Source organism: Dysidea avara, chromosome 6 (genome assembly GCF_963678975.1).
Source record: "Dysidea avara chromosome 6, odDysAvar1.4, whole genome shotgun sequence".
Lineage (NCBI taxonomy): Eukaryota > Metazoa > Porifera > Demospongiae > Dictyoceratida > Dysideidae > Dysidea > Dysidea avara.
This window is the reverse complement of record NC_089277.1, coordinates 34,277,575-34,304,947: the sequence shown is the minus strand read 5'-3', so window position 1 is coordinate 34,304,947 and position 27,373 is coordinate 34,277,575. Positions and strand designations below refer to the sequence as shown.

The window sequence follows — 27,373 nt, the reverse complement described above, 5'->3', positions numbered from 1 at the left end:
GTGTTTTCTTGTACCTTGTAACTGTCCAGTCAGCACGCTATTATTCTCCCAACAATTTAAGCCTGTTACCAGCTGATACAAAACACAACACCAAGTCCACCTTAATTACGTAATAAAATTTTTGTTTGACAGTCGCTCAGTATCCCGTAACCTTAACAGTTGTTTGTGACAGATCAGTGTAGTGTTAATTAGTATAAACCATCCCATTACACCACCTGTGACTGTTGTCATGACAATAGTAAACCTGTTGTTATGGCTTTACATGTGGTGACCATTACCAGTAGTGATGTACATGTGTTACCAACACTAACAGTGTTAATGTAATATAACATGAAAGTGTTATAGATAATTAGTACACCTCCAGAAAGTATTTACTGTGACAGTAATTAAATATTTATTACAAATTTGTAAACATGAACCACAAATAAATAATCACTGATTAGCTAAAAAATATTAAATAAAATTGTGATAAAGCTAAACTATTTAATTAATCTCTTCAAGATATCCCATAACAACACTGGTCAGGCTGGTAGCATCACAAATCTCTGCAGTCTTAGTGTTAACAGCTCCACCAGCCACTATTATCACATTGTTGATGATTGTTACTGTAGTCCATGCACAGTTTGTAGGTATGGAAGATACTCTCCTCCAACTCTTTGTAACATCATCATATAAGGTGATGTCATTGGTTGTCTTGCCTTGTTTACTACCCCCTATAATAACAGGAGGAGAACTATTTGGAAAGGGAGTTGTCTTAAAGTATGGAACATTAGCTAATCTGCTCCACTTGTTGTCTTCACCAGTTGAAGTTGTTAGTTGTTGTTTACTGATTATTTCATTAATGACAATTAGGAATGTTTTATTGGAACTCAGGTTATCTGCAGTATCAAATCCAACAATCACTAATGATTCACCACACATGGTGGCAGATGGAGCAAACATTGGCTGAGGGAGGTGAGTGTTCACAATCCTCCATTGTAATGTGTTAATATCTAGTACTTCTATGGTATCCAGTACAGTATCATCATCACCAACACCACCAGCCACAATGATATATGACTGGTGGGGTACAACAGCAGGTTCGTATCTTGCTATTAGCAGGTTTGGGAATATATCATTTCTCCAACTGTTGTCACTAAATGTTGTCACTTTATTAGTAGCTTTGTTGGTAGCAGAGTCACGGCCACTAATGATGGTCAGCTTGTCAGTGATGTTGACTGGAACACCATAATATTGTTGGAGTGGTGGTAAGCTATCCCATCTGTCTTCTTCTAAATGATAAGCATATACATTGTATTGTTTAGTATCATCAGGACAGACTCCTCCCCCAATATACATAACTGATTTGATTACAGTAGCATATGCCAAGTGCATTGCAGTTGGTAATGGACTACAGGTTGTCCAGTTTAGTTGATATCGTCCACTTTGTAGAGCTAGTGAAAACTCTGGTGAGTCCTGTAAGAGAAGACAAGTTACCATGACAACCATTACAATGTATATTTACAATGCATATGGATATGTATTATATACATATAATTATTTTCATGGCAACTAATAATGTGCAAATATGGAATATTACTACATGTATCAGTAGCTCATGTGATAGTAATGATCTTGGGAGATTTTATTTGGCATAATCTTGTGACGTGAAACACTCTTATGTATTTTGTGATTTTATTTGACTTAGTGTTGTGGTACAGTTTTCAAATCACTATTATGTATTTTCATTATCTAAACAATTCTAACATTGTCATACACGCAGTGATGTAGCTGTTGTATGGCTGCATTAAATTTAGTCCTGGTACAGACATGGAATTAGTCAGCAGGCCTTTAACCTGCTCTATCGAGTATGACAGGCCTGTATTGTAACTGGTAACAAGCCTGTGAAATATTCAAATCTTGTTGTAGTCCTGTAAAGATTCATTTATTTTGAGGTGTACATGTTTAGTCCTGTGTCAGGCCAGTACTAACTGATACAGGCTTGTAAATGTTGCTCCATTTTGAATCCCACAATGAAAAGTTCACTTGTTAGTAAAATTATAAATATAAAATGAAACCTTTAATACAATAGAAAGATGGTGTGGCACATGAGCAAGAGCATATCACATCCTATGGACAAGGGAACATGTAACTCCGTAAATAGCAAAATTCAAACATGGTTGCCATGCACTATAAATATAGCTTTATAAAATTCCTTATTAGGACATTATACAGTGTTTGAGTACATCACATTACTGGCATCACTGAAATGAAGCTATGGAAACAAAGTTGAATGGCATGATGGAAGAATAGTAGCACAGGGATAACATAGTAGCCTTTCTGTATTCACAATCAATGTGAAATTACTTACCGTATAGCAGGTTTTTATCACGAGGGCTTTAATACCGCATTTTGGATACTCACAGTATTAAAATTTGCCACATATTTTATCACATGGAGTTTTGTTTATCACAGTTTTGTTTATCACAGTTTTGTTTAGCTGTTAACATTCGACAGGTGTTTGTTTACATACATAACAGCTTGCTAATTGTTTATAATGGCTTGATCAGTTGCTCATTTCCCTACACAACACGTGTTTCTTCACTAAACATTGCTGAACAGCCAGTTTGGCTACGTTCATAGAATCTGACTAAACAACACAGTAACCAGTGGCAACAGTGGTTACCATAGCAACTAATTATATTTGTATTCCAAAACTGTTTTACAGGATACACTTATGGATGTACTGATTTTGCTGGCAAAATTTTTGGAAAAATACGTTGGTATAAACAAAGAGCAAAATGCTAGAAAAATAGGTAGAAAATTGGAAAAATGGGCACCTAGGAATAGCAACTTAGCACATATTGTTTGAAAAAGATTGAGATACTCTAATAGAACAGTCACACATAGTATTAGGACGACATATGCTCACAGGAAATGGTGACTAAAGATTGAGATACTCTAATAGAACAGTCACACATAGTATTAGGACAACATATGCTCACAGGAAATGGTGACTAAAGATTGAGATACTCTAATAGAACAGTCACACATAGTATTAGGACAACATATGCTCACAGGAAATGGTGACTAAAGATTGAGATACTCTAATAGAACAGTCACACATAGTATTAGGACAACATATGCTCATAGGAAATGGTGACTAAAGATTGAGATACTCAAATAGAACAGTCACACATAGTATTAGGACAATATATGCTCACAGGAAATGGTGACTAAAGATTGAGATACTCTAATAGAAGATACTCTAATAGAACACTCACTATGTATGAAATATTCTAATAGAGCAGTCACACATGCTTGGAAGCTTGAGATACTGCAATTAATTTTTACTGATGCTTAGCAAAATAGAAAAATATTGAGCAAAATAGGTAAGAAATAAAAGAATTGCAGGAAAGAAAAATAGGTGGAAAAAAAACAAAATAGGCTCATCCCTAGATACACTGCTACATGACTGTGACAGACCTGTAAATTGAAATTATGTACCTACCACACTACTATTACCATCCTGCAGTAATCCTGTCAGACAGACCTGCCCTAGGAATGTTATAACAGCAATATCTACATGATGTATTTCTTGATGTGACAGGCAGTGACTGATAATAATTTGTATAAGGAGAAGCACAACAACATGTCATTGTATTGTATGGTAAACTACATTTGCTGTAGTGATTAGTTGTTATGGTAACCAGTAGCCATATACTTACTATATAAACTAAAAAAATTTGTGATAAACTAAATTTGGTGATTTGTCACCAAACTGCCAGATTTAAAATTTGTCAATAGTGTTTTCATACCTTGTGTTCAAGCTTTTGATCACAGTGATAAACCAAATGTGGCTTCGTGGATATTACATAAACACACCTCACTGATGAATTAACATAGCTCCATGTATGCAAATGGGTGTGGCTCATGACAGAAGCTACACTGTACCTACTGTAAACTAGACTAGAACTTGTACTGGTTAATGGGCATGGCTCTACATAAACTTGTAGACAGCAACAGACATGGATTCATATACAGTCACTGATATATGGGTGAAGCTCTACATATGCCTACAGACAAAAACGTAAATGGGTGTAGCCCATGAAAGAAACTAGGCTGCAACAGGACCCAGATATTCCATAAAGTGGGTTAGACCCAGATAACCCGACCCAGTTTCAATTATGAAAGCAGGTGCAGGGATTTTGAAAAGGTTCCACTACAACTAAGTGAGTGTTACATTAGAGTAGTTTATATTGACTGACTGCTTTATTAGAGTATCTTGATCTTTTAACCAGAATCATAATTCAGAACAATGTTGCAATCATGTGAGAAACTATTATATAACTTAACTTATAACAAAAGTCTTACCAACTGCAATGTTATAACAAATCACCAAATATTAGTTTCACCAATGTTGTTATATGGTATAAACTAAAGAAAACTAAATTAATATTCTGTATATAGTAAACCCTGTAGTAGAATCTAGATGTACTTATAATTACATTTTTATAGGAAACCTTATATATAGGAACATGTTCTAAATCTTGTAAAACCGGTCTAACCGGATATATAATTTTAGCTATAATTGTTCTTTGTATTGTTAATGAGTTTTTGTGTGAGTTGTTCTATTATCATTATTTGAAGTTGTTGCTTGCTAGTTGTCGCGCTCGTTAGCTTCTTGCACCTTATACAGTTAAGTGTAGCTACCCGAGACACCACAAACCCTCAATTATCTGACCCTCATTTATCCATACCCTTGTTTATTTGAAATTGGAAATGATCATTCTATGAGAGTATTTTGAATACAATTGTGTGTTCTATTAGACTATTTCAACAGAGCTTTGTATCATATAGTACGATAGTACTGTCTAGTAGAGAAAGCAAATGTGTGGGCGTGGCCTGTGATATAATATAACCCAAAAAACCTGCCTTGATTTTTCCTCATAACAGCATGACAGTATTGGTTGGGTAAAGTCAAGCCCAAGTTTCTTCAGATCGACCCTAAAGCATTTCTGTCAAGTTGCTACAGATTTTTTTTTTAATTATTCAACAAAATTTTCTAATGCCTGCCTGCCTGCCTGCCTGCCTGCCTGCCTGCCTGCCTGCCTGCCTGCCTGCCTGCCTGCCTGCCTGCCTGCCTGCCTGCCTGCCTGCCTGCCTGCCTGCCTGCCTGCCTGCCTGCCTGCCTGCCTGCCTGCCTGCCTGCCTGCCTGCCTGCCTGCCTGCCTGCCTGCCTGCCTGCCTGCCTGCCTGCCTGCCTGCCTGCCTGCCTGCCTGCCTGCCTGCCTGCCTGCCTGCCTGCCTGCCTGCCTGCCTGCCTGCCTGCCTGCCTGCCTGCCTGCCTGCCTGCCTGCCTGCCTGCCTGCCTGCCTGCCTGCCTGCCTGCCTGCCTGCCTGCCTGCCTGCCTGCCTGCCTGCCTGCCTGCCTGCCTGCCTGCCTGCCTGCCTGCCTGCCTGCCTGCCTGCCTGCCTGAGGTATGCATGAATCCACATCCATTATTTTCTGCAGACTTATCTAAAGCCATGCCCACTAATCAGTTGTTATTGTGTATGTCATAATCTAGTATACAGTGCTGTGATTAACTCTCTCTATAATAGTGTGTCTAGTTTTGTGAAAGGCAGGCTATTTAGTGGTCATGAGCTTGCAAAAAATGTCCACAAACAAGTACAAGAAAAAATTAGGACTTTTTAAACTAGAGAAGATAAGGGTGTGTGACATAGCAAAGCTTGTGCAATGTAAATCATCTATGAAATGGATTTCACTATATCTAACTACAGTGGAACCTTGGTTATCCTAATTCCAATGTGTCTCAGGCAATGATAAAAGTGTTCAGATAAGAGAATTGTTTGGATAACTGAAGCCCATCATACAAACAAGTATAAGAAAATAGGAATTTAAAATTAGAGTAGGGACAGTGTATAGTACTGAAAAAAGTTGAATCAGAGTAGTACGTAATGTTCAAATACTGTAAAACAATAAGAAGTGAATATCCCTACTGTGCATTACAGCACTATACACTATCCCTTAATTCTTTAAGGATTAACTAATAATCCATCTTGTACAAGGTTTTCAAGAATGTAAACAGGGGCACCCAGACTCATGAAGCCATTAAAGTTTATTATGCAATGATACAGATCATGAAATTGCAACTGTGCAAAGTATATATAATTAACCCTACACAATTTGTGTCCATATCTGTTATCACAACCAGGTGGATGGGTAGAACAAAATGCTAGACACTGAATTTCATGATGTTGTATTCCATACTGTTGTACAGCTATTTGACTCTATCTCTCCTGGCTAAACAATGATAATAAAAATATGACTTTATCCAAAAGCAGAATCAAATCCAAAAGTGTTGTCAGATTGGCCTGCTACAGAATTATTTGAAATACTCAACAGAATCATACAGTACGATAGTAACTGTATAGTAGGGACCATAAAGGAGTAGGCGTGGCCCACGAAATAATATCACCCAAAAACCAGCCTCGATTTTCCCTTACGACGATGAGGCAGTATTGGTGAGGTAAAACTAAGCCCAAACAAGCTTTCAGATCGACCCGAAATGCTTTCAATAAGTTGCTACAGAGTTTTACATTTTTTTTATTCAACGGAATTTTCTACTGACTGACTGAGTAACTGACTGACTGATGCCTTCAGACAAGCATACCTCGATAACGGCTAAGGCTACGGGCTTGATTTTTTCACTGTTCGACATCGCTTCGGCCCGACAGGTGCCTTTTGGCATACCGCAGTACGTGCAATGCATTCTTCATGGACTTACCAGTGTCCTCCTTTGTGTCCCATTCATCTTTGCTGACAGGGAAAGGTGTCAATTTGGCGCGAGCACGTGATGGCTTCCCTTCGAAATGGAAATCGTCCGTATTTTTCATCATGGCTATTTCGATTGTAGAGGTGCTTTTCAAACAGTTCTTGATTTGTACTGCTGTGTAACGGTTTGAACATAGCCTACAGCGAAGCGTAATGGATACTTCACTTTTCAGACGATGATTAATATGATTGGGGCGCACGGCACGATTTCTTTTTTTTGGTACGCGTGGATTGTAGAGGTGCTTTTCAAACAGTTCTTGATTCGAAATGCTATGTAACGGGTTGAACATAGCTGACAACGAAGCGTAATGGATACTTCACTTTTCAGATGATAATTGATATAGCTGGGGCGCACGGTGCCTTTTCAGATGCGGTATGCGTGGGTTCACCAATCATAATAAAATTATTTACAAAAAAAGTTAACAAACAAGTACACGAAAAAATTAGGAATTTTCAACTAGAGTAGGGACCATAGCACATCGATAAAAAGTACTGAAACAAGTTAGAGTAGTCCATTTTATTAAATCAATAAGAAGCATTATATCCCTACTGTGCATTTCTGTTATGGTATCTTGAGCACAGTAGGACTTCTTATTGTTTTACAGTGATTTAATATCATGGACTACTCCAACTTGTTTCAGTACCTTTTATTGATGTGCTATGGTCCCTACTCTAGTTGAAAATTCCTAATTTTTTAGTGTACTTGTTTCTATTGACTACCTGCCTGCCGCCCACCTGCCTGCCCTCAGACAATCATATTGGCATAGCGATAGATGTCACTTCAGCTCAACAGGTGCCATTTGGCATACTGCAGTATATACATCATGTACGTACATGTCATAGACTTACACTATCCTCCTTAAACCCACATACATCGATATATTGATGTTTTTTATAAAGATCAAAGTACGCACAATTATTATTACTAATGGATGAATGTGTGATGGCTTCTAAACCGGCAGTGTATGAAGCTTGTCTAATTACATTAGTCTAAAAACCACCTACCACTGGAAAGTGCATTCATTGGGCTACTTAGACAGTGATGAATAACCATTGTAACAACATTCACTCATTTGCTATGATTGGCTGAAGATCAACGTCTGGTTTCTCCTACCTTGTGAATGCATGGTCTAGCAGCCATTTTTATTAATGTCTGACTTTGTGAACTTTATAGCCGTAATTCTCCAATGAATGGCGAATCTACTAGCATTTATTAATTTTCATCTCGGCACAGTGAACTGGGATGGAGTTATGATCCATTTCCTGGAGGTACGTATGTATTGGCATGCGTGTTTTAATTGCATGTGTACACGTTGTTTCTTGGCAAGTTTTGGCCCCTTACATTTGTTGAAGGGTAAATCCCTAGGTATCATATTATTTCTTATTACATCATGAATATAGTGGCACAAAATGCATAGCTGTAGAGTTATTAGTTCAACAGCTACAACGTTTTGTTTGAGGCCATGTGTAAAAGCCGATTTATCGGCGTATGCATTTTCAGTGTATTGTTACTAAACAGTTTAAGGGTTAAGTCCCATTTCTTCTTGCTTGCAGCTCGAGGCGTCAATTTGTGGTAGTACATGATGTTTTCCTACATTTGTAACAGAAATCATCCATATTTTCCGTAGTGACTAGAGCTGGTTCCCTTAATGATCTTTGTTTGTAATGTTGCATAACGGGCTGAGCATAGCTGAAAATGAAACCACTTGACCTACGTCACTTTTCAGTAAGGGGTGTGCCTTCAGATGACAACAATAAGTCTGGCAACATTGTATTCTTTCTTTTGATGTGGTATGTATGAGTTCACCAGTCATACAAGGTTGTCACAACAAAGCATACAAACAAGTACATGAATTTTATGGAATCGTAGACATAAAAGGTAGTGAACAAGGTCACCTATAGTGTAGATTTAGTCCCTAATTGAATTAGGAATTAAATCTCCACTAGTAGCTATACAGTATCTGAAGAATCAGATATAAGTGACCTCCCTTATTTCATTACTCGTAATTCATGTCTGTAATTATATAATCCGTAATCAAATTTCTTGTACTTGTGTACAGCTGCTACATTATATTATTGATACATCAATAGTATCAATATAATGAGGTGGTGATATGGTGTGTGTATGATATGATATAGCCAATCAGTTATATTGGTAGTTGGGCAATTCTTATTATAATGGTTTGGGGGAGGCTGAACATATATGACCCACTGAGCAAAAACTGGCCATTTTCACACATTCCTCAAATTCCATTTTATTGTTTCTCTGTTATCTATAGTAACAAAGGAGTGAGTTTCTGCTTGTTGTGATCAATAGTCTTGGAGTTATATCACTAGACAGTTGGAACAGGAGTAAAACAGCAAAAATACAGCAAATAAATTACAGACACTCATCTTAACTCAAGACCAAAACAAGCTACAAAGACATGATTTGGATCAATCTGTTCACCATGAACTGGAGCATCAACCAAGGTATAGTGTTTTTCGTGTACGTCTCCATGTGGACAAAGAAGAAGGCCATTTCAACAATTAAATGACAACAGTAAATTTTATTACTGCCACATCATAAATATGCACCCATAACCCATGTACTGTACACTGTATCAACGAATTTCTTACTCCCAATGAACAGGAGAATCTGGAGGTGTATAGGTTTTATTGATTTGAGCTTTTTTTAAATACATACCAAAGCGATTAAAGCATGCATAAAATTATTTTATGTAGCATGCACATATATTTTATTTCAGTACATTTCTATAGCTAACTAGAATTTTTCAAAAACAGCCAGTTTTTACTTAGCGGGTCAAGTATATGGTATGCGGCATTTAATGGATGATATCCGCAATGATGAAATTTGATTTCATAATTGACAAATTGGTCGTGTTAGTGTGGGGGCTTCAGAGACTTTAACACACAGTATTCAAAATGAATGTTGTTTGTAGTTTTCTACACTTGGAACCATGAGATAATAAAGGTAAGAAGTAGTACACGTACAATGATGATGCAAAACGCGTTCCAACAAGGAAACCAGACTGAAAATTTTAAATTCGGACACAACTAGGCTTATTTGTATTGCATTATATACTATATGCCTCACCTTCACCCTTTTCGAATTTATAAACGCTATCATAGGGAAACACTATCTTTCCCAATACCTTCCTGTACAAAGTCCCCACACTAGCATGGCCATTTTGTTTTGTGACGTCAAAAAACATCATTGCGGATATCGTCCATTGAGTTATGTGTTGATGGTTTAGTGTGTATAGGCACAAGCCAAGTCTTGTGAGGTTTTAGGGTTTCTGCCACCCTGGCAATTGGAAACAGTGGAAATGGAGAACGGAAATGATCAAATCATCACTTAAGTGTATCCCAGAGTAAACCCTCGCCACCTCTTCAAGTTCACCTTGTAATAATACCACGTCTGTACAAATAGCAACAATGGTTAATGCATACTTAATGAACTCATCAATAAGACCACCTCATGATCACCTTTATAAAAGACCACCTTTTCACATTCCAATAATAGTAAGCTGCAAAAATCTGTTTTATGACTTTATCAAAACAGCTAGGTCAGCCTTAAAAGGTTAGGTTAAGGTAATCTCATTGTGAGACCTCATTTTTCTTTGTTACAGTAGGTACGAATTATATAGTGTACTACACTTCACTTGCATGGACAAACCTCCACTATTCCACTATTTTGTGTGACACAGTCTGGCACAAACTAAGTACAGTGGAACATCTCTTATCCATGCAGTCTGGTACATAGCATAGTCCGTATCTCAGAATTGTCCACAACTAAGAAATACATGCTAATATGTTATAATAAACTGACTTAAATGCAAGTAATTTTGTTATTGCTATCAGTAAATGCTATAAAGTTTAGTGGGCAGAGGAGGAGGAGGAGTCATGGTCACTCTCCTTGGCTGTAAAAAAATGTGTTATCACCTAGCAATCAATTGGTAGAATAAACAAGCCACCTCAGCATTTACAGCAACATTTAGGCTTCCTCCTTGTGTTTTCATATTACTTAAACTTCATTATGGTCAATAGGCTACAAGCCACATGACTGCTTTGGGATGTCCAGACAATGGAGGTACCTGGATAATAGAGGTCTGGAAAAGGGAGGTTCCACTGTATAATGGTAAGGATAGCCTGATGACTTGACTTGAGTGAAGTGTGAATCAGTTATCCATGAGTCGTGATATACATGTTTGGACCTAATCGTACAGCACAATAGTATGTATAGTATGACCGCAAAGGTTTGGCCGTGACACATCAAAAGAACATCTCTCAAAAATCAATCCCTGATGATGATGAGGCATGTAAACTAAGTCCAAACAAGCCTGTAGATCAACCCAAAATGCTATCAACAAGTTGCTATGAAATTTTAAAATATATTAAATGAAAGTTTTCTAGCAACTGACTGACTGACTGAGTTGCTGACTGACATAGTAACCAACTGATTCCTTCAGACAAGCATAATTTATTTATTTATTTATTTTTAATGTTATTTAAACAGGGAGACAGCATCAGCAAAAGCTGTTTTTCAGCTGTGCCCTGAACAAGCATACAAAACAATATAGGTACATATATACACACAATTAACTAAATATGACTTAAATAAGCTAGCTTAAAGCTATTTAATGAGTTCATCTCGGTGATTGAGGTAGGCAGGCTGTTCCATATAGTTGTGCCACGATAATATAGACTTCGTTTGCCATAGTTTAATCGCACAGCAGGTACATACAAACGATGGACATTGCGCCCTGCATGACCTGTGACGGATAAAGCAGACCTGAATGTGGAAAGTAAGTAGGAGGGTGATAGCCTTTTTTTTTACTTTCCACATTCAGGTCTGCTTTATCCGTCACAGGTCATGCAGGGCACAATGTCCATCGTTTGTATGTACCTGCTGTGACAACAGCTAAGGCTACAAGCTTGATTTTTTCAGTGTTCAACGTTACTTCAGCCAGACACGTGCCTTTTGGTATATCGCAGCATCTATAATGCATTCTTCATGGACAGTGTCCTCCTTTGTGTCCCATTCATCTTTACTGACGACAACAGGTGTCAATTGGGTTGTAGTGTGTGATGGCTTCCCTTAGTATCGAAGTTGTCTGCATTTTTCATAGGGGCTACTTTGATTGCAGAGGTGCTTTTCAAGCAGTTCTTGATTCATATTGCTGTGTAATGGGTTGAACATAACTGACAACAAAGCGTAATGGGTACTTCCCTTTTCAGCAATAATTGATAGCTGGAGCACGCAGCACCATTTCTTTCTATTGATGCAGTAGTGTGGGTTCACCAGTCATAATGATTTTATTTTACATGTACAAAAAAGTGTTAACAAACAAGTACACAAAAATGGAATTTTAAACTAGAGTAGGGACCATAGCATGTCGATAAAAAGTACTGAAACAAACTGGAGTAGTGTATGATATTAAATCACAGTAAAACAATAAGAAGTGTTATATCCCTATTGTGCATTTCCATTAGGTATCTTTAGCACAGTAGGGATATAACACTTCTTATTGTTTTAATATCATGCACTACTCCAGCTTGTTTCTGTAGTTTTTATGGGACCATAGTTGAAAATTCAAATTTTTTGTGTACTTGTCAATGTAAAGAAGTGGTCTTTGTAAAAAGGTACAGTATAACCACAAAGTGGTCTTATATAAGTCATAAGTATGCCTTAGCTATCTGTGGTCTTTGTCCAGAGCTGGTCTAGTGATCTTTAAGGTGTAAGGGTTTCATTCTAGGATACATGTATATAATTTAACCTAGCAACTGAACTATATGCAATGCTGATTCAGTCAATTATTTTTCTTCACAAGAATGGTTAGGATAAGTTAGCATACTAAACTCAAACCCACAATGCAAAACTTTAAGCAGCTCTATATAAAGAATCAAAGGGAACTGCTGCTTTGTAGCTGCCTCATAGAGATGGCAATCTTGTGCCCAGCTGGGCTTGTGCTAATGCACAAACACTGTCTGATGACAATGCTAGAATTTCTCTGGCCCAGAAATGTGATCCAGCCAAAATATTGGCTTACCAATCAGAATTAAGTAGTCACATAATCGTTTAAGATCAGTGAAAAACCATTCCAAAATGGTTAGGAATAAAGTAAAGCTCTGTTCATTTATCGTATTAGTAGAGGATAGAGTGCCATTTTTGGTGAAATGTCAAATCACGAATTATAAGGTGGGGTCGGAAAACACAACTTGACAACAAATGTCTTGAGCAACCTAGGTTCTAATAAACCGCTTTAATTAGTCTGCTTTTTCATCTACTTCTGATAAATTCATGCGATTGTGTAACTCATCATTCTGATTGGCCAGCCAATATTTTTCAAGCATTGTCACCAGATGTTGTTTTTGCATCAGTGCGAGCCTGGCTGGGCATGAGACTATGGAGATGGGTGACACTTGGATTTTTGATTTGATCAGATATTTGATACTGTCTTGCAAAGTATCAAATACCAATATAATTCAAAAACTTGCTGAAATGAAGGTATCTTGGTACACAACATAAGTTTTTTGCTAGCCATATGTACAAACCGTGTTTTAGATAGCTTAATCAAGAGTAAAAATGCCATTTAAAAATAGATTGTGATACATCCACTGTCCATATACAATGAAATGTTACTAATTGATCATGTGAGCTTGACCCTTTTGGTATCAAGTATAGATACTCACTTCAAATTGTATGCTATCATTGGTATCAATACTTTTGGTATGGTATCGAAACTTGATGTCATATCGCCCATTTCTACTGCCTCACATCAAAGGCAGTTATGGTCAGGGAAATACATGAAATATAGCCTTGTGGTTTCCTTTGATCTGAGGTGTGTATATTTTGTCTTGCAAATGTTACAGTTGGTTCTATTTGTGACCCACTGAATGAAAACCCAACTTGTTTCCACAATTCTGTTTTTGAGACAAATGCACATTGGGTAAAAAACGTGTGCTACAAAAAATAATTTTTCCTATGTTTTAATTGTTTCAGTAAATAGTAAAGGAAGACACAAATTAAATTGTTTGTGTATCAATCTTCATGGGAGTAGGAACATTTTGTTTCATTTCTGTACCATGAGCAAACATGAGTTTCATGTGTTTGTTTGCATTGTGGTAAAATGTACTTTTCATCATCATTTCTAAGTTTGAAGAAGGCCTTCTTGTTTGATAGCATGGGTATATTATTTAGGCCAAAAACTATACCTTGATGATTGCTGCAGTTCATGGTGAATAAAAATGAAACAAGTTCCAACTCCCTAGTCCATTGCAATATGCACTCGCACCTGCGGTGCTCGTGCATATATTTTTGTCATATCCCTTGTAAGCGTGTTACAACTATAAAATAGTTATAACACGCTTACAAGGGATATGACAAAAATATACGCACTCGTGCCTGTGGCACTCGTGCATATGTTTTTGTAATATCCAGAGTAATCATGTTATAACTATAAAATAAAAATTATACACATATAACATAATATGTGACTGGGCCTGCAAAAACAGGGCATGTGGGCACAAACTACACCCCATCACATTACAGGTCATATCTCATTACTGGAACAAAATATTTGCATTCTATAACTTGCATCATAATGTCAATTAAAAGCTTACAGTACTAAGGACTAAAAATTTCATTCCTAAAGCATTATGGTACCAGTACACAGAAAAAATCAATTAGAATAGGGACCATAATACATCGATAAAAAGTACTGAAATAAGTTGGAGTAGTGCACGATATTAAATCACAGTAAAACAATAAGAAGTGTTATATCCCTATTGTGCTCAAGATACCATTATGGAAATGCACAATAGGGATATAACACTTCTTATTGTTTTACTGTGATTTAATATCGTGCACTACTCCAACTTATTTCAGTACTTCTTATCGATGTGTTATGGTCCCTACTCTAGTTGAAAATTCCAATTTTTTCTGTGTACTTGTACCATAATGCTTTAGGAATGAAATTTTTTGTCCTTAGTAAGCTTTTAATTGACATTATGATGCAAGTTATAGAATGCAAATATTTTGTTCCAGTAATGAGATATGACCTGTAATGTGATGGGGTGTAGTTTTTGCCCACAAGCCCTGTTTTTGCAGGCCCAGTTACATATTGTGTTATATGTTTATAATTTTTATTTTATAGTTGTAACACGCTTACAAGGGATATGACAAAAATATATGCACGAGCACCGCAGACGCGAGTGCATATATAGTGAAACAGAACCTGTTGAGTAGACATCCTTGATGGATCAGATGTTTTAGAGTCTTTAGCGGTGCCATGCCCATCTACTCAAGATTATTGAAGTTAGTGAAGGAGACAAGAGTTAGTGAAGGAGACAAGAGTTCATCAAAAATTGCTCAGGTGAATGAATAATTGTTGGTTGATTTAGGTGCTTGTTATTAGAGACTTCTCGTTTAGATAAGGATTTCGCGGAATGTGTGAAGTTACACCATATATAGTAAGTGTAGCCACAAAGCGTGGTATATCAGTTATATACCATGGTATATCAGTTATATATCACAGCACGGCGCTTTTGATCTCAACCACCGGTGTAGTATATAGTGACATAAACCTTGGTGATATATGATATAAGTTTTTCTATATCATTGTAGCACTATGCTTGTGTAATGATTTCATTAGATGATGTGAAAAATGCATATTGAATGGCTTCAGTGTTAATACACTATTCTTTTAAGCATGTGAAATTCTAACCTTATCATGTGATAGACTTTTCAATACGGTAATGGCATTCCACCAATGCAGAAAAATATCTACCAATCTAATGCCGATAATTAGCAGTAAATATTTTCACTGATACAGATACCAATACTGATAATTTCCATACAATTTACATACCTCTCAAGTTAGGTATGTGTGACTGCTCTATTAGATTATTTATTGTGCAGTGATTGTTCTATTAGAGTATTTTGATATTTTGCATGTAAAGAGAATTCTAACCAGTGTGCATTCTATTAGAGTAGCACATGGTATTAAGAGACCATAAGCCACATACAGTACCCACCTTTGTTTTTGTGCACCATCAAAATGCATAAGTTTGCAGATGCTGACTAATGTACCTTGATTTGCACTAAACATCATCTCCTGATAGAAAACAGTATAGAGATTAGATTACATGTACAACTTAATGTGATCTAGTACAGTGAACAAACACCATTATCAGCACTAAGTGTGATGGATTATTGCTGAATTCTTACCTACAGATTGATATACTACACTAAGACGCTGATCATGTGTACCAACACAACAACACTGTTGGTTGTAATGCTGAGGGTATCCAACTTAATCTTTTATCCCCGAAGTTAAAAAAGTATTTCGTTATACACGACGCGAACATCACTATAGTAGCTCTCACAACATGCAAGCATTCAAAGATATAAGCGCCTTACCCTATGTGTATGTTCTATTAGAGTAATTAGACTACTATTAAGTTAATACCGGTATGATACCAAAATGTCGATCAACATACCATCATCATACAGTACAGTAGTACTGTATATTAGGGATCGTGCAAAACTGGGCTTTTCCAGCCCAAAATATCACCGTAAACCTAAAACCAGCTTCAATTTCCCTTCATAACAACTTGGCGGTATTGGTTAGGTACAGCCAAGCCCAAAAATGTCTTCAGATTAACCCCAAACCCTTCCAAAATGTTTACATGGAATTTAAAAAGAATTATATAATAGAATTTTATTCTAACTAACTGATGCCTTTATGCAGACAAGCATAACTCGACAATGGATATAGCTACAGGCTTGATTTCTTCACTGTTCGACATCGCTTCATCCTGAGATGTGCCTTTTCACCAACCGCAGTATGTACAATGCACGCATCATGGACTTTCTTTTGTACTCAGCTCTTTTTGCTGACAATGCAAGGTGTTTATTTATTGCAATAGTGGTGCATTAGTGCTAATAATTTATTTAGTACTTGCTGCTGGATTTTCTGTGCTGGCCAGTACGTTTGCTTCTCGTGTGTTTGAGTTTAACTGATTGTTCCAGACAACAGATGGAGGATTAAAAACTCATTCTTAGCAAAGTAGAACAGGTCGCGTACTGATTATTTTGCATGGTTTAATCGCTTGCATTTCTTAACACACTGCTTTGCTGTGTATTATAAAGTTTGTACTAAGTCAGGTATTTCATTCTATGAACACTGTTAATTGTTAGTTTCTTGTGTGTTTATGTTCAACTGAGTGCTACAGACGACGGGTGGAGGATAAGACCTTGTTCTTAGCAAAGTAGAACAGGTAAGTGCCGATATGTTGGCACAATTTAATCGCTTGTGTTTCTTAACGCACTGCTTTGCTGTGTCAGTAAGATAAAGTATGAACACTGTTAATTGTTTGTTTCTTGTGTGTTTGTGTTCAACTGAGTGCTACAGACGACGGGTGGAGGATAAGACCTTGTTCTTAGCAAAGTAGAACAGGTAAGTGCCGATATGTTGGCACAATTTAATCGCTTGTGTTTCTTAACGCACTGCTTTGCTGTGTCAGTAAGATAAAGTATGAACACTGTTAATTGTTTGTTTCTCGTGTGTTTGTGTTGAACTGACTTCTACAGACGATGGGTGGAGGATAAGAACTCGTTTTTAGCAAAGTATAACAGGCACGTGCTGATTGGTTGGCACAGTTTAATTGCTTGTGTTTCTCATTAACAAACTGCTTTGCTGCCCGTGTATATTGTACTAAGGTGTTCATTCTATGAACACTGTTAATTGTTTGTTTCTCATGTGTCTGAGTTCAACTAACTATTCCAGATGATGCTGGGGTGGATGAAATCTCATTCTTAGCAAAGTAGAACAGAGACATGCTGATTAGTTGGCACTGTTTTGCACTGCTTTACTGTGTAAGTTCTTTGTGCTAAGCTATTTCATTCTATGAACACTGATGTACTGGCCTCAGTGGTCTGTATGCCCAGCTTGTTACAATTGAGATTGGTTGCTTAGAGCATACACATGCAGGGATGTGCCCAGGTTTTGAAGAGTGGTGGTTGGTAGCCGAGGGACTTTCTTCTGTGCGTGAAGTGCACTCAGCATGCGTTAGCATGCTCTAGCTAGGGGGGCCTGGGGGCATGCCCTCTCAGGAAACATTTTAAGAACAGCTGTCAAAAGACTGGGTCTGGAAGCAATTTTAATCAAATATTGTAGTGTAAAAGAGACAATATTGTCTACATCAATCTTTATTCTTAACTAGTTAAGGGAAACAAACTGATAATAATGTATAGAACTGTTTTACTAATACTGTACAAAATAAAACTTTCAAACCATAATACTTTTAAGTAGCTATAATTGTAATCGTCTGTTTTTTTTTCTCACCCAGAGTTCTACTGCTTCTTGTATGGGATACTCCTGAGGTGATGATGATCCTTCAACTGCAATTCTTAGTAACGAATCAAGGGTACCTTCATTCAAGCGATTTCTAATCCTTGTTTTTATTAATTTTAATTGAGAAAAAGTCCTCTCCACATCTGAAGTATGTATAGGAACCACACGACATACTTCTGCAAAAGTACCCATGTTAGGATATATACAAGAAATTGTTTTGTTACTGCAGAGTTCCCTGATGACGTCCTTGTGCCGTAGTTTTAGATAATTGTCATGCATGTACTGCCTAAAAGAACTCCACTCCTCTAGACACTGATCTGGGCTGCCACATACAGACACATCATTATCTCCCTGGTAATGTTCTGCTAAATTCTTGATGTGAGCATTGCCATATTGCATGAAAATTTCTTGTTCTCCTGATGAATCAGAGGAATCATTTTCATCATTCGAAACTCTGGGAACCTTTTTTGGATCAAATATATCAAAAGCAGTAAGTATGGACTTATCTTCAAATCTTTTTTTAAGGTTATCAATTAAACTTGTTAAAAAGGGTTTTCTAATACTCTCCAAAAAATATTTTTCCCCTAAATTAGTTGGCTTTGTAACAGTGATATTAGCTTGTTCAAGCTTCCTTAAGTAGCTTTGTAATGTGGCAAAATTTGAACCATCACTAGTAATCAGTTGCTGCAATGATGAAATTGTTGATGATAACATTGTTGGGATTACACTATAGTCCACAGCCTCTATTTGGAAACATTTTGATAAATGTGTAATATGAGGTAAAACATCGCACAGTAGAAGCATGGTGCAAACAAACCTGTATTCCAAAATTAGTCGACTTAAACCAATGGCCTTAGCTTCAGACCTCTCAGTACCTTCCCACTCTAAACTTAGCACAATAGAAACAAAACAATCCTTTATCCTGTGCACACGGCATTCAATACTGAGCCATCTTGTGGCACAAGGTTCTAAGATTTTGCTCTGTTTGTCTTGAAGAAGGCTTTGTACCTCTTTCAATCCAGCTGTACGAACTGCACTGTTAGTAAAAAAGTCAAACAATTGACGTATAATAGTGTTAAATTTCTTAACATATGGAACAGCATCACCAGCTTGCGATGATGCCAGGTTCAGCCTGTGAGCTGCACAATGGACACCAATGGCCGATGGTCTGATTCTTTTCAGTTGTGCAACTACACCATTCCTAAACCCCATCATAGTTGATGCACCATCTGTTCCTATACCTCGGACTTTTTTCATGTCAAGTTTGATATCTGTTAAGTACTTGTGAATATGAGCTGTAATTGTATCTGCATTCAAGCTGACAGCTCTAGGCAAGTCACCTTCATCTTCAGCAGATTCACATGGTCCGAGGGCATCAATAACCTTCAAAAAATGGGACTTTAACTTACCGGTATCCTTTTCGATATACCGACAATGAATTACAAGCTGTTCAGTAACTGTACAATCTGTGCTTTCATCAAACATTATTGCAATGTGATCAGAATTGTTTACACAACTCAAAATTTTATTTTCTATTACCTCAGAAAGAATTGATACCATTTCCTGAATGGATTTGCGACTGGTGTAAGTAGCATTTTTAGCTACTCGAATATTCATTTTCACATGGAGTCCGAGATAATCTAAAAAATCCAACAACGGTTCAAAATTGGTTGTGTGAGCAATCTTCTGCTTAACTAAAAAGTATAAACATCCAAATGCCTGTTGAATGGCGTTTAATGGTACACTAGGATTAATTGCACTGGCAATGTTTACTGTACTGGCTGATTCACACTCCAGTTTCAAGCAGTCCTGGTGGGCTGCACTTTTTTCATGACTAATAATGCTCTGCAATCTAATCCTAGTACATCCTGTTTTATTCCAAACATCACGATCATACGGACGTTTGTTGTATTTTTGGCAAAATAAACAAAACATACCTGTAGCTTTCTCGTACTTTAGCCAGTGCCTCCTTCCATTCAGCCATGATACATTAAAACATTTTGATTGCTTAGAAGAGCTGCTTGATCCACTCACAGACGACTGAGACGCATTACCATCGCTTGAGTGTAAAAATTCTGTTGCCATACTTTCATTTTCTAGGCAAGCTTGCTCATTTTCTTCGTCTTCACTGTCACTGTTTTCTTCGACACGAGCACACTTAGCAGTGGTGGCTTTAACCATTTAGAAAGCGACATATCATAGAACGTGCTAATTTCGTTTGAATAAATAGGCAACTAACCGTATATTCCAATAATTCTATTTAGCGCTCATTTTTATGATTATGGTTCCGCAGTCCTCGATCTCTGCTTTGTTAGTATAGCGATTCGCAGTAGAGCGAAGCTGGTTAGCTAGACTACAAGCACAGGTTTTACAATGCATTTCAGTGCTGGTCGGTGAGTTAATAGTGGTGGTCGATTTATTTGAATACTGGTCGGGCTCGACCACTGCCGACCACTGTGGGCACATCCCTGACATGCGATGCGGACCAACTTATCTCATCCGTGCAAGTTACCATTAAGCCATTGTTTGATCAAGCTGCCAGAATTGCAATATTCTGCTCATACTGACAGAATTTTCAGTGTTTTCTCCTCAGATCTGTGGGCTCTGTCAGATCTAATTAATTTAATATAATAATTGATGTATGTGTGTGTTTTGTTTCTTTTGTGAGTGTGTGTATGTTTTGCCAGGGCTCCAGCTGCTTTGACCCTGCATCTAGATTGCTTATTTATTTCCTGTACACTTGTCTTGAACCATATAAGACGTATAAATCAATCAATTAAATCAATTGTTTTAGAATATCAGTACACCAATTTATGTGCAAAATTATAGTTTATGTTCAACAAAAAAATTGATGGAGTCTTCTTTGATTGACTTCCCATACCTACATTAAATTAATCATCTTTATGAAACAAACTAGTACGTAGATTAATCACCAGTTCTATAAAAAGAACAGAAACAAGTATAAGAAAATTTTTGGAATTTTAAACTAGAGTAGGGATCAACTAGAATATAGTGCACCAAAAACTATTGAAACAAGCTTGAGTTGGTATATTATGACAGCAAATTTCTGTAACACAAATAGAAGTGAATATCCCTACTGTACATTTTAATTACGGAAACTCCGTAGCACAGTATGGATATTCACTTCTTTTTGTGTTACAGTAATTTGCTGTCATAATATACCAACTCAAGCTTGTTTCAATACTTTTTATTAGTGCACTATTTTCTACCAAACCAAGCACGAGGGTTTCAACCTACTAAAAAATGATAGTGGGTATCAAACCTATTTAGCATGCAGCTTATTACCAGCACAGACAAAAGAAGCACAGAGTCATGCTAAGTAAGGTCCTTTTCAGCATGTTTCTGTGTGCTGCTGGCTCAGTGGCCAGTGTAGTGTTGTTTTAGCAGCTGTTGTTTAGTCCCAAGGCTTGTTTACTAGCCAATACTAAGAAGCGACAAGCTGGCCACAAGCGAGAAGCTTTATAACAACTGGTCATGAAGCAACAAGCTTTATTACAATGCAACAAGCTTTATTACAACCTTGCTTACAACGTGACAAGCTTTATTACAACTGGCCACAAGCAACAAGCTTTATTACAACTGGCCATAAATTGAAGCAAAAGGCTTTATAACAACTGGCCACAAAGCAACAAGTTTTATTACAACTGGCCACAAAGTGACAAGTAGGGACCCGTCGATTTTGTCAGCAAAATTTGCAATGAGCAAAATGCTGGCATAATAGGTGAAATTTTTGTGAAGTGGACATAAAAATTTCACAAAAGATCGAGATACTCTAATAGAACAGTCAGACACGCTAAAATATCAACAATGTATAGCTAATTGTTACAAGAACAGCGAGTGACTATCGAGATACCCTAATAAAACAGTAACACATGTTACGCAATATTAGCTGGCTTCTTGCTTTACATGTTAGAAATAATTTCTGATCGAGATACTCTAATAGAACAGTCACTTTAAGGCGAAACTGTAGCTTTGCACTTGGAAATATTCAATTAACAAAGATCAGTGATAAGCAAAATTTATAATTCTTGAGCAAAATATGGAGCATAATAGGTGAAAAATAAAAGAATTGCTGGAAAGAAAAATAGGTAGAAAAAAAAGCAAAATAGACTGGTCCCTAGTGACAAGCTTTATTACAACTGGGACAAAAGTTACAAGCAGGTGCAATAGCACAGCTGAAGTGTGTTGACGATAATGGCGACAGTGCTGACAAGCAGACGAATGCAAATGTGATTGCTGTAAACTCAGCAACACCAGTAGCTTCATGCACTGATGGCTAGCTAGTTGTGAATGTGGAACATTGTTGGTGTAGCTGTGATATGCTGGCTCATTTGGTTTGACAGCTAGTTTGGTCAAGTGCTGGTATGGCTGATAAAGGTAAAAACCCAAATCTCACTAGCCATACAACTACTTATTAAATCAGTGACATAGAAAACTCTTTGAAGTGTTGTTGAATTTACCATAACAGTCTCATATGACAACAGGTCTCTAAATGAAACTTAGAACTCTAACCTCACCTCATTAACTGCGTCAACATCAAAGAGAATTATTCATGCTGCTTTCTAAGTATTTATAACCTGTTGAACATTAGTAGCTTTTCCTTGTGGGGTGACACCTTACAACCCTTTGTGCTTTTCTTGTCTCTTACTTTTTACTGTGAATTTGATGATATACAATAATATCATGATATTTAGTGTACATGATATGTGACTGGATTTTGGAAAAACGATCCAAATCACATATTAGAAGTTTCGAGATAAACGGTTTTAAAGAATTGAAGCCAGCATAACTCTCCAAGGATAGCAAGCACGCGTATGAAATTTACACATAAGATGCATCAATCTGTTACCTTTCAGGCCACTTCCAGTACTTGTAGCTGCTTGTAGAGTTTCCCACCAAATAAGATAGAAAATCTGAGCAGTTGGACGAGCGAAGTAGTATCACGAATGCTCACAAAGGGTGGGTGGCGGGGAGGGCAAGAGATAGACTTCAAAATGAAGGCAGACCACGATTAGGGTCCAGACACGAAATTACAGGGCTGTGCTGGCTCCTTATTGGCTGATATGTAGCAAAATCAACAGAGAAATCGTCTGGCCAACATTATAAAGCTGTCCACCAGTAAACCACTGATTCTTGCCAAGCCAGGTTCTTCACAAGGCCTGAAACCGCCATTTGAGCACTCCACATCACCCACCCAGAAAAGACGTCTGTTAAAACCAGTCTCGAGTTGTTTGAGTAGTACTGAGAGTCAAAACTAGTAGTATGATAGTGTAGCTATCCACTGGTGGTGTTAGTTTGATTTTGCCTGATGTGCAATTTGGATCGGTTTTGCAAAATCTGGTCACATATTATATCGTATTCAATATGGGAGTGAGCTACAGTTTACAGGCATTAAAGTAAGTATCTGTTTGAGTTCCTTTGTAGTGAGTTTTAGTTAGTGTTAGTGTACTGAAGATTAACTTCATAGTTACTAGATTGTAATTATACAAGCTATAAACTGTGGTGATGGAAGTTTTTATAAAGCAATAGATTCCAGTGGTATGGAGTGACATCATGTGGCATGCAATGGCTAAAAAGCAGCAAGAATTACTCCCAAGATAGAATGATGGAGCCAGACAGTAATGATTCTTCAACATACAGCCTGTACAGTGCTGGGACAGATCACCAGAGCAACTGAAATTAGACACAGACTAGTTTTGATATTTGCTTATTCCATTGCAAATAGTATAGTGCCACTGTGGAAATGATTAACATTTTATTGTATGATTTAGCAGGTGTAAAAGTACTGTACTAGTGTGTTTTTGTATTACAATGTCCATATTAGGCTATTTGCTCCATTGGTAAACAATACCATTTGTAGCTGTTATGATGTAATGAACCAGTCTAAGTGACTTGACCACAGGGTGATGAGTTAATTATCTCTGGGTGAAACAGTACCTGCTCTCTACCTGTATGGTAGTTATTACCCAGTGTGGCACTTTGACACTCCCACACACTAGAACATAAATACTGTATTATGCTAGATTTAGCATCAGATCTGTTGATGTTTTATCATTCAATTCAGTTATTACTGGATAACCAGTAATAATGATGTGTACATTAACCTGTTAATGATACTCTGTCCAGTTTCACAGCTTTATGTACTATATAGATCTAACTTCTCTTTGTTCTACTTGGTTGTGTTATTCCATGCTTTATAGTCTATTGAATTGTGTAGCTGAGAAACAAGGTGATCACCTGATTGAGCTAAAACCAGGAGTGAGAACAGGACCAGGAATGAGAGAGGTAAGCAGGTAAACTGGGATGGAGAGTTGGAGAACACGTGACTTTAGTTCTTTTGGAACAAATATACAAAGGGCCAACAAGAGTTCTAGAAAGTGGAAACAGTCTAATATAGTTGCATTATGCTCATATTTTATATTTTACATTACGATGCTTTTAGGGGGCTTTGCTGGATCCTACCAAAGCAACTAATGGAGCAGTCAACTGATATATATATCATTTACAATTGCAATGTCTACTATACAGGAGTAAAACCAGGTTTCTAATGGAACAATCATTGCATTAACTTAAAGTCACTGTAACCCAAAGACAACAAGCAGACAAGCAAAGATGAGATTCTTTCCACTTTTGTTAAAGAAAAACTGTTATTTGAGTAATACTATTACTCTATTAATTAAAGCATATTAATTGTTACAGTGGAAAAACTTCCAAAAGTATATTTGATATAAAACACAAATATGAAAAACAGTAGTCTGTTCCGACTCTCAAAATGTAGTCGCCACTACTTACATGCTGTGAGACAACTAAAGTCATGCGATCTTCCAGTCATTATACCTGTCCTAACGAATTATTATTATTATTATTTTTGGATGCACTTTTGACTTAGAAAATTTTTCATGTTTTCTGAACTTACCGTTTTTCTTTGTTTTACAGAAAGGAACATTGTTTGCAGAGAAGGAAAGGATCACACTGAAGTGATTCGCTCATCCCTCTGTATTAAGTGTGGTGCTCATCTTCAAAGATGTTATGAACAACAGACGAGATTTTAAGTGGATGGAAATTTCTTCCCTGGCTGTCGCCCTGTCATCTCAAAACACTTGCGTGACTCAATGGCTGAAACTTTGAATGAAGGCATGGAAGGATAGAAGGACACTCGTAAGAATGGAATTGAATGTCTAGTAGACTCTATGTGACTATCGAGAGCTGTAATATCCTTGTTTGCTATGTACCCTGAGACAGTGAAACTACCTACAGTGCAGCTATCTTGTACTTGAAGTAACTGTCATTAAGTATGTATGTATCCAGGTTGTGACCACAGTAGCTTGTTTGTTCTGTGTAAAGTTGACATCTTTTTCATTCTACTAGTGTTTGCAACTACTGGGGTATAAAAAGGTTAGCACTCACTTTAGGCCACTCTAAATAAATTCTGTGTTTCCCTAATCCACCACCTTCATCTGTTTACTCCCAGCTCTAAAAGTTTCATTATGTTCTGGTTTTTCAAATTTGTAAGGTTGCCAGCTCACATGTCAGCATGCTATCAAGTTGGCACAAGTTCATGTTTGTGTTATTCCTGCAATGTAAACGATGAAGGTACAAGCTGAAAATGTTATTATGCTGTTTGCTACGGCTGTACCTAGGCAAATAATAGGCTGCCAATTTGTAATTAAATAGACCATCCGCCCGAATGCTAATTTGCTAGAGAATTTATTTGGAGTGGCCTTATATTATTAGTTTTATTCAAAGCCTGCAAAACACAAATGGGATCCCACTAAAAGCGCCCCGTGCTTTAATTCAGGTTCCTTCCTAGTCTGGTATTAAGACACAATACATATAGAGAGAGTGGAGATGTATGTATAATAAGGCCAATAGCTTCACTTAGAGTGAGGATAAAGCTCATAATAATAATATGGCCATGCTTTTATATGAAATTTTTACAAATTTTTGATAGTTGTTCATCGTCAACTTGTTAGGAAAGTGCCACCACACTACTTTAATTTACCATTTTTATTTCGAATAATATAGTGTGCATATCCTCTATTGAGATTAGCCTAATCCAACAATTATTGGCACCCATCTGCTACCAGCAGTAGTGTCCATAACTATTAGCAGGCAATTTACAACTAGACAGATGTTGACAATATCGTGGGGCATGCCTGAGTGAGTCAAGTTGCAAAGAATTATATTTGTGCATGGTTGAAGATTAGCTGTACATATGCTATGTTGTGTGTTGGTATTTTGTAGGTGGAGAAGAATGAGCAAGATTGTGCAAAATTGAAAAAGGTACTGCTAGCAAAGGGCAAGCTATTTCTGACACACTTTACACTTAATATCTAATTGCAACGAATCCATATCAACATGCAAGAAATTCTGTCATTCTAGTGATGGCACTTGGATGATTAATCCATGGAAACTGTACAGCGTTGGTGGCACTGGTGTCATCATGTGTCATGATTTATTTTGGGTATCACTACTAGCTACTTTGAGTGTCACTACAACCTTGAGCGTCTAGGTGAGTATTAGCATTGTAAACTGTTTTTATTTTGCTGGCATAAGATGAACTGATTTTTTTCTGTAAATAAGAGATCTCTCCTATGCCAATCATGCTGTTATCTTGTAGCTCTTCTTAATTCTGCATGTTCTGGCATTTCTTTAGTCTGTCATGTCTGTTGCATTCCCCTCTTCTAGCATTCACTCCTCAATTCCGCTTCTTCTGGTGTTTCTCTTTCCATTCGCAATCAATTAAGTTCTCTGGACACGCACAGAGCTATTCAGCTGCGTTGTCCATATAAACGATGCATGAAAATATAAAAAATATGCACACACCAGCTTTATATGGACCATCCGTGTCAATAATGTACATACCAGCCTTATCACAGTCCTCTTGCATTTTCTGCTTGTCACTGTTGCCTTTGTTGTGGTTCCTCAGCTTCTTCGAAGTCTGTATAGTTCTCTTCTTCGTCTTAGCCTTTCATCTTTATTCATGATAGCTAAATAGTTATGCTTGAAGGCATAGGTAGCTCATGTATCTATGGTAAAAAAGCCCTGACTATGAGTATACAAATTTATATGCTTAGTACGTAAGTGCTCCATGCTGGTCTGTACTTGTTCGTGCATAGTTGAATACATGAAATTTGTGTTGGCGACCTGCTTATGTGGGGCTTCCTCAGGCTCA

General features: G+C 37.2%; 1 protein-coding gene and 1 long non-coding RNA gene across 2 annotated transcripts in view; one reads left to right on the top strand and one right to left on the bottom strand.

Moving 5' to 3' along the window:
• Positions 1-390: 390 nt before the first annotated feature.
• The window catches only part of LOC136257833 (uncharacterized), a 102,652-nt gene continuing 75,669 nt past the window's right edge, over positions 391-27,373 (bottom strand). The window contains exon 12 of the mRNA XM_066051132.1: positions 391-1,455. Within this exon, the coding sequence (XP_065907204.1) occupies positions 484-1,455 (972 nt within the window). The 3' untranslated portion in view covers positions 391-483. The remainder of the gene's footprint in view (positions 1,456-27,373) is intronic.
• LOC136257845 (uncharacterized) lies at positions 1,165-25,555 on the top strand. Its single transcript, XR_010702206.1, has 4 exons — positions 1,165-1,247; positions 1,305-1,448; positions 24,416-24,483; positions 25,135-25,555. It is a non-coding gene; the product is annotated as an uncharacterized lncRNA (long non-coding RNA).